This window comes from Sinocyclocheilus rhinocerous, unplaced genomic scaffold, assembly GCF_001515625.1.
Source record: "Sinocyclocheilus rhinocerous isolate Xijiao unplaced genomic scaffold, SAMN03320098_v1.1 scaffold44, whole genome shotgun sequence".
NCBI classification, from domain to species: Eukaryota; Metazoa; Chordata; class Actinopteri; order Cypriniformes; family Cyprinidae; genus Sinocyclocheilus; species Sinocyclocheilus rhinocerous.
The window spans coordinates 1,991,755-2,000,870 of record NW_015631022.1 but is presented as its reverse complement, the minus strand read 5'-3'; the positions used below and the strand labels follow the sequence as shown (position 1 = coordinate 2,000,870).

Sequence of the window (9,116 nt, the reverse complement as noted above, 5' to 3'; positions counted from 1 at the left end):
TATGTTATAATACATCGTGTACACTCACTAAACAAAGAGTGACAGGTTTTTAGTGGTTATGAGCACTCTTTGCAAGCTTTCTAGTAAATAATCAATTTAAAATGTAGCCTGACAAGCCTATCGCAAGACATCTGGTAGGGGGGGCACCTGGGGTGGCCAGCCAAATTTCAGGGGGGGGCCGGTGCCACCCCTGGCCACCACGTAGACACGCCCCTGGCTATGAGTCCCTCACTGATTATTTGTGTCCTTGTTTTGTTTTTGTGGGGGGGTTGGGGGTTGTGAAAGGGTGTAAAGTAAATTTATACAAAATAAGACCAGACATCCTAAAATGGCAGAGGAAGCACTGATGTATCTAATAAACAGTTAATTGTGAAACTGAAATACATATTAGTCACTACTGGATTACGTACAACTAATAATAATAAAAAAAAGATTAATAAAATAAAATTAGATTCTACGAGTGATAACATGGCTTGCCATACTGACAGTTTCTTAGTAGTACCACATCCATGAGAATGGCCTGCAACCCATTTGAGGTATATCTCTCATTTGCAATAGATTTGCATGGCTTGAATTGGATCCCATCAGAGTATTGTCATAAACCATAGTCACCAAAGAGTAAATCAAAATAGATGTGTTCTGTGTAATTCTCAAAATTTCATAATTGGGTGATTACTAGTGAACCGCAGTTATGGGATTGATTTGCTACATGGACTTCATCTAAGAATTCATTGCAAGAAATATAAAATGAGGCTTAATTACATCAAAGCTCTGATTCAGCGGCGTGCCTATATATGCTGTGCATGTGTGTGTCAGAGTCAGATGTGCACACATGTCTATATGCCTTTTGTGTTGCTTTGTCTGTGTATGGCAGCTGCCTAGAGGGGGTGGTTTGAATGATGCAATCCCTGCCATCCATTAGCAAATTTGTCCCGTTTTCTGCACCGCGTGGAGCACATTTTGACAGCGGGACTATATAATTAGCTGTGTCGACTGGTGAGTTTTCAAAAGCTGCAAAGTAAAAACTCACATAATCATTATGTTCCTTTTTTTTCATGTTCATCTGCTGGGTCACCAATATACCAGCAGCAAGCAGAACAGAATGTGCCATTCCCTGTCAGTGCCATATTTATTTATTTATTTAGAAGGGTTTTGGAAATCCTCAAATCCATTCTACCTCTTCTTCATACTTATTAAGATCATGGAGCATACACTGTGTATATTATGTAAATTGTGGACATTGTTTTAATAGATTCCATGTATTTACTGTACATAGTATTTATATCTATCCAATTGATTTATAAAAAATTGATTATTCAGCTGCACTCTATTTAATGCTTCTATTATATATACAGCATGTGAATACAACATGTTAGGCTTACATTTTCAAATATATATTTTGTGTCCTTACAGCTGTCTGATGCCTAATAAGGGTTTGTAGAGTAAATACCCACCCACCCTTGCACATTTTACACGCTTAGTTTATGTCAAGTAGAGACAACTTTCGCCAGACACACCCCTAAAACTTGGACGTGGTGGTCTGCGTTTCTGATTGGTCGGGAAGCGCGACTGACAACACCTGCTTAACTCCCTCATCCAAATTGACACCCGGACTCTGGGAAATATATCCAGCATCCATCCCTTCTCCACTCTCACACACACGCTCCCTGTGTCATCTCGACAGTCTCCACATCAGATCCCGCGCTGACAGCCTGTTATTATTTATCGCGCAACCTGAGTGGAGAAATGTTGATCAAATGCGCACTAGCCTTGCTGCTTGTCTCCGTTTTGGGGGAATTGGTGGGAACGGATAACGTTGACGTTCACGAGAGTCACCGTGAGAAACCGGCCAGTCAGAAGGGACGTCTCTCCTTACAGAACACAGGTAAGAGAAAGCAAGTGTTGCGAAGCTGCGATCGATCGCGCTCCAGACTGAGTCTTGTGCGGTCAGAACGCGATTTCAGCGCAAATCCGACCAATTCACACCTCATTTTCCGAATACGCAGGAAGGCGATAACTCGTAAATACGGAGCGCACGCAGAGAAATCCAATATCTTCGTAAACTATTAATAGCGTGGCACAAGGTAGGCAGAGATATACGGTGACATTGCTGTCAGGTTCGCGCGTGCGTCTTATTTTCGTGGATTCGTGTTTACGCACGACATCCTCGGCTGGTATTTTATTATTAACTGCCATGCAAAGTGCTCATTATAAAGAGTATCAAATATAAACGTGCGCAACTTTTGTTGCATTGTGCGGGCGAGCAAGTTAAACCTGTAGTGTGGAGTGATGCAATGGCTCTACGTGTTGCACTAGGTGGATCAAACTTAACCGTTCTCACGGCAGAAAGACAATTTAATCCCGTGCATTTTGACAATGAAATACAGCAGCGATGTCAGGCATCAAATCTTTTCAACTTTTGCACGGGACTGGCCCAGTCTAGGTTATTACAGCAGAAGAGCTCAGTGGGTCTCAGTGCTGTGTGATTCCACGCACGATCCACGACGGCTCACTTTACCTGTGCACCTCCATCAGCAGAGATCCACTGCAATGCATTTACACTGATATTGGGTAGTATTCATATACAAGACCTTAAAAACCTGTTTTCTGTAAAGCTGAAATGCTTTAGGAAAACTCGAAAAGCTTTTGGAATACCTAAATCAGAACATTCAGGTATAATCAGGATTTAGAAATAGCCTACTATTTCATTTAGAACATTTCAAAAATTCGAATCTTGGAATCTTTGTGTTAAAATAATAACCACACATCTTTGTCACAAACATGAACAAAAAAGGAGATATTCAGAGAATGATCTCCACTCTGATTATCTCCTTTTGGTGAAGACAGACATTGTTGTGCTCATGTGTTTAACAGTTAGATTGTCTATTTCTAACGTGACATTATATGAGCCAATCAGTCTGTATTTTTATTTAATCTCTTTCCAAAAGCATGAGGATTGAAGTAGCCATTGCGAGGTCCCTAAATAACATAAAAAAAGTAAGTGCAGGCAGTTTTGTAATGTGATAGCTGCAGAGCTTTTTACTTTTCATGAACTGATTTATGCTTTATACTTTGGCTTTTTTACTGACACAATGGGGTTTAAATTTCACAGTAAATTTTATTAACTGTTTGCCTTGCATTAGAGCAAATACCATGACATATTTAGTCATTTTTGTCTTATTACAGCACAGGATTTGTTCATTTTAAAATAAAAGTCCTTAAATGGCCAGTTTACATAATGTTTGTGTTTACCCTCTAGTTGCAGTTGTAAAACTTAAATATTTAATGCAGTTCATGCAGCCTTTCTCTTACTACTCTTCTTTAGTAGGACACGACTAACAGACTCATCACAAACTATTTCATGAATACTGCTGCCATTGTGGCCATGAAAAATACCACCGAATGTCTATATTTGTGAGTTGATCTAATGTATCAAACATTCATCAGTGCTTTTGCAATCTCTAAATAAGTGAATAAAGTGCTCCTTTGTGTATCAGAATTGCTTTTTCAAGTCGAAAAGATTCACATTCTTGTTATTTGCTAGTCTCTTATTTCCCTGGTTCTTTTTCTGAATCTCAGTAGTCATTGCTGATCTCTTCAGCAAGGTAAAAGCAATCTCGTCCTGCCCTATATACAGTTAACCTTGCTTTTCCACATCTCAGGCGCTTACTGCAAGATGCCTCCCAGTTTGATGGACTTTAATAGCATACCTTAATTACCACAGCGCGCTCTCGGCTAAATTTGTCCCCTAAATACAGTTCTTCAATTTTCACAGAAGAAACAAAGCCGGAAAATAGACTTCCGCATTCATGTGTAAAAGGTTGTGCAAAGTATATTTCTAAAGCAATTTTATTTCTTATTTAAACATAGACCTGTTGTAGAGATCGCTTTGGATCGGCCAAAATCGAGTGACGCAAACTCTTTATTTAGCTTTAAACCGCATGCTCTGTCTTTCTATCCTCCGCAGCTGAGATCCAGCACTGTCTCGTGAGCGCAGGAGACGTGGGCTGCGGCGTCTTCGAGTGTTTCGAGAACAACTCCTGCGAAATCCGGGGCCTTCAGGAAATCTGCATGACCTTCCTGCACAATGCTGGCAAGTTCGACTCGCAGGTAAGCACATGGTTGCCCCAGTCACCCACGGGGTTCATGTCCCTCAGATGCGTCCAGAGGATGACCCAGCGACTGGCACCGCCTCCAGCCTGGCTCGTGTTTCACAAGGTGCAGGTGGATTTGAAGCAGGGGGTTTCAAGCTTGTAACGCGGTCTCAAGATGTGTGTCTAGCAAAAACAGTCATACTATTAGTCCATGTTATCCCAGCAGAGAAAGAAAGGCTGTTTATCTGATAAGACTCTTGTTTTAAACACTCACAGGGCAAGTCCTTCATCAAGGATGCACTGAAGTGCATGGCTCACGGCTTAAGGCACAAGTTTAGCTGCATCAGCCGAAAATGCCTGGCCATAAAGGAGATGGTCTTCCAGCTTCAGCGGGAGTGCTACATGAAACACAACCTCTGCTCAGCTGCTAAAGACAATGTCAATGTCATGGTGGAGATGATACATTTCCAAGACTTATTTCCCAAAGGGTAGGTATCACACTCGGCGTATCAGCTTTCCATGCTCCTGTTTGCACGTACGTATGGTGTCCTGTTCTTGTACTTCGGTATTGTTTGTGGTTTTGCGAATAGGCGTGTTTCGATCATTAATTTTGTGCTGACGATTGTCATACAAATAATGGAGATTAACGATTTTTTTTTTCATGTTGCTTATAATGTAAGCCTAATATATACTTTTTTAAATATTTTATTTTTTTTATATTTATAATTGTATCAGTCCATAAGATTTATATTTCTGCCTTGGAAATGAATATTTATGTAATTAATAATAGAATGCATTCTGTTGAAACCCACAAGCCTTCATTTAATTCAAAAGAAGACCTTTGAACACTATATTTGTGTACTTTAAAAGTGTTTTATCATTTATTTAATACTACTGACACAATATTGTGCATTTGATGGCATTTCTTTAAGCGCTTAAAGAGACAGTCCACCAAAAAAATGAAAAATCCATGTTGTTCCAAGCCTTTATGACTTACTTTCTTCTGTGTAAAACAAAAGAAGATATTTTGAAGAATGGTGATCAAACAACACCCATTGAGTCAACCTAAACTGTTTGAAAATATCTCTTTAAATTTCCCTTATTTGGAGGGCAAAATTGCACAATTATATCATATAATTGTGGTTGGATCAAATAACCATGATCAGACTAATCAGTAATTGCATCAAGCCTATTTTCAAGCTTGTTTGTTTACTATGTAAATGCAACTTGATGACATAATGATTATTCTTTCAAACCAAATGAATAAAGTGCGTTATTTCCCATTAGCTGCATGTTTCCAGGAAATTGATGTACTTTTCCATTTTAAAACGCATCTGGAGCTACGTAAAGTTAATTTAAGTAAGTTAATTAATTTAATCACACTCAGTGTTGAGTCTGAGGAGCAGCTGCATTTCATGAAAGGTCCACACAGTCACTGTACAGTGACATAAACTGTCATTGCAGTGTCTTTTCCAGCACTGGCCTATAATGAACATCTGAGGACAACAGGGAGCAGAGTCGGTCATTTTGAAGTAGAGCAGCAGTGCTGGCAAGCTTTCGCCCGCTTGACTTTTACCGTGACTGACCCAGGCCCAGCTCCAGAATCAAATCACTGAGAGTGCTACTTAAATTAGGGTGCTCCACCCTTAATATATATATATATATATATATATATATCCCACCTAACATTAAAGTTTTTAAAAATACTTTTACATTGCAATTATTTCACATTCATTCTTCAAATTAATGTAGAAACAACATAAAGACAGTATATTTTTAATATTTGTATAATGCCATCTTTTTTTATGACTGAAGGCCAGCATCACTCTGATGTCTCTATGAAATAGTTGTTTCCCCTGATATTTAACCATTGATTAGCCATTCAACATTACAAAGCTATCAATTTTAACATTTATTAGACTACTTAAAATAACTTCTAATTTAAGTGAACTTAAAACAATCTTCACATAAACCCATTATAATAAATGTCATATTTAGTTACCTGTGCCCTTCAGCAAGTAGGAAATATACAGAAATGTAATAAAGTTATCAAACACTAAATTATAAATTAAATAGATGAATCCTTAAAGCTACAAAAGTTATTGATTTCCTTTTTTTTCTTTTGATCTTTGTTTAATAGACATCACAGCAGCTGGTTATTAGGTTTTTCGGCTGCTAATTCTTTTAAGAGCTTCCGCTGCTGAATGTGAAACTCATCTGATCTGACGCATCTCTCTTTACCTATTCTGACCCACTTCAGGTCTTAAAGTCTCTACTAATTGAATTGAGTTAAACTGAAAAAAAACTAATCGCCTGCATTAGCGCGCTAATATTGACAGCATCCGTTTATAATCACTAAAAAGCTGTCACTCATCTTAGTTCATCGCGATCTAACAAAGACACGTTTTAATCAATGTTCTCTACGCTGCACAATGAATCTCTTATTTACATCGCGTCTACATTTTTTTTATAATGAGATGATTCGTGCTGAACACAATACCTGAACAAAAACTCTGGTGATTTGAGCGGTGAGTGGATTCTACTGTAACTTAAACGCCTCTGATTCAAGAAATCAACAGATATGTCTGTGATTGGCTACATTGCTCAACGCTGCAAACAAATCAATCTCCAGAGCGCAAACCGTAACGCACTGGATAGTTAGCCAAATCTGCAATGAAATGCCATTAATGCAGCTTTAACTGAGGGTGCTATTGATTTCGTTTGAGGGTGCTTAGCACCCTCTAGCACCCCCGTAGAACCGGGCCTGGACTGACCGCTATCATCCCGCTTTCTTAGGCCGTACGTCGAGCTGGTGAACATCTTGCTCAGCTGTGGAGAGGAGGTGAAGGAAGCCATTACGCGGAGCGTGCGTCTGCAGTGCGAGCAGAACTGGGGCGCTCTGTGCGACAGCCTGAGCATCTGTACATCCATCACCGCCGCTCCAGCATCAGGCGGCCTCGAGCGACGCCCGCCGCTTTCCTCCCAGTCAGACGCCGAGCACCACAAGAGCGCTCGAACAGGAGACAAGGACAAACCCGGCAAGGTCGGCTTCAGTTCCCACACGAGAAGTCGGAGCCAAGGCCCACGGCGCGCCAGTTTAGAGGCCGGCCCCGCCGAGCAGGAACACTCAAAGATCAGCGATATTCGGAGGTGAAATCGCAGGATCACCTAAACTGACCATGACACCCCAATCCCCCACTTCACAGACTCAGCAGACCTCTTAATTCAACCCATCCATCCTCACGTCTCCACGGTCATTCCGGTACATTTTGCAGGGTAAATGTGGTGCAACTTTTTTGATACTCCAGATTATAGGACAGATTGTTAATTTTGTAGAATTGCTTTTATTTTAGTTCTAATACAGCATCTCTATTTTGCAAATCATATCAATCACCTTGTTTATTTATTTTATGCTTCATGCAACGTTTGAATATAAAACATGTACATATAAATCTATGTATATCTATATTTATATAAACACATCTAAATATAACCTCCATATTCAGTAACGATATACTATATGTAATATAGTGCTTGCTGTTGTATTAGTTACATTATTGCACCAATTATGCATCTGACTGTAGATATGTAAGATATGTTTGCTTGTTTCAGAAATGTGTGTGTAATTGTTATTTGAAATACTTGATTAAATACAAGCTGTACAGGATTGAAGTCCAGGTCTAGCACAAACAGTACGACGCTCTGTGCTTCTTAGAAGGAAAGCGAAGTCAAAACAACGTCCAGTAACAAGCTTATTGTGCCTTGAGAATATTACATAGAGGCTTTACCCCAAAATGAACTGTGGAACCCGAGCAGATGTATGATAGTAAAAACTTCTAGCTGCCTCACGTCTCAGTATGATAAAGCGCCCTGATAGTATCGCTTAAGTCTAATGTGTATGCTGCATTTCTGGGCTTTGCCCAAACAGATTAGTTGAACATAGGAACAACTTTAGCGCACAGTGTCTCATGGAAAGCAGGCCTGCCTGTGCTCTGGCCAAGTCCACAGTCAGCCGCTGGTGTTTCCAAGTAAAAAATAGCAGTTTTCTCCCAGAGCCACTGAGAAGAGCCAGAAGCTGGAATTGCAGTCGGCTGGCCTTAGACCCAAGAACTGGGTTAAGTCTACATAAGAAGCTCAGGGTATTACTGACAATAATATTGAAATGGGTGAATTATTGTTTACTATAGCTGCGAAAAGAATTGTTTTGGGTCCTTGCCACGTGATTGGTTAATAAAATGTTCGGAGCTGATTGTTGGTTTAAGAATAAGGAACGGCCTGTACAGTTCTGCTATTCATCAGCCTAAAGACAACAGTAGTTACTTTGACCAATCATCTTCTTAATTCACTCAGGTATTCCAATGAACATGTGGGCAAAAATGTGATCAACTTTGGGTTTAAACCTGGAAAACATTTTTTGATTGTTACAAGAAATGAAAAAAATCTGTGTACAACTATTACATTGAATAATAGATTCCATATCGGTACAGATAGCATGTGTTCCAATTGTTTTAGGAAAAATAAATACGAAAGCTCATTTCTTACTCAGATGTGTCTTTCTGGATTTTCTTTTTTCACACACAGCATTTTAGCACAACAAAAGTGAGTATTTAGAAATGTATTTATAATATATTTATTATATAATATTTTATTTATTATATTATAATAACTTTTTTTATTGTGATCGTTGTTAATAATTTTTTGGCTTTGGCTTTAAATCAGCTAATTGTGGCTAAATATGCCCATACGTCTATATAGACTGTGTGTGTGTGTGTGCGCAAATTTTATTATAAATTATATGATAGTTGATATATTTAATATAATTTAATATATTAGAATTAAATATTCAGTATATTGTATATAAAACGTTTACACAAAAACACACACATATTATTGTTCAATAAATAATAGTTTATATAAATAATAGTATTATTTAATAATAATATTTGGTATTGAGAAACGGCCTGGGCTGCCTTTATGATCAATTTTGGCTTACAATGCTTTTGGGAAACGCAGCCCTGTTTG

General features: G+C 38.8%; 1 protein-coding gene across 1 annotated transcript; it reads left to right on the top strand.

Annotated features, from left to right (window-relative positions):
* Positions 1–1,595: 1,595 nt before the first annotated feature.
* On the top strand, positions 1,596–8,589 carry LOC107741075 (stanniocalcin-2-like). Its single transcript, XM_016553667.1, has 4 exons — positions 1,596–1,885; positions 3,968–4,110; positions 4,371–4,582; positions 6,891–8,589. The coding sequence occupies exons 1-4, from the start codon at positions 1,747–1,749 to the stop codon at positions 7,246–7,248; spliced, it is 852 nt and encodes a 283-aa protein (XP_016409153.1). The 5' UTR covers positions 1,596–1,746; the 3' UTR covers positions 7,249–8,589.
* The last annotated feature ends 527 nt before the right edge of the window (positions 8,590–9,116 follow it).

Coding starts and splice junctions, on each gene's coding strand:
- LOC107741075 (XM_016553667.1), top strand. CDS start 1,747: ATGTTGATCAAATGCGCACTAGCCTTGCTGCTTGTCTCCGTTTTGGGG. Junction 4,111..4,370: donor CTGGCAAGTTCGACTCGCAG/GTAAGCACATGG, acceptor AAACACTCACAG/GGCAAGTCCTTCATCAAGGA. Junction 4,583..6,890: donor CAAGACTTATTTCCCAAAGG/GTAGGTATCACA, acceptor CCGCTTTCTTAG/GCCGTACGTCGAGCTGGTGA.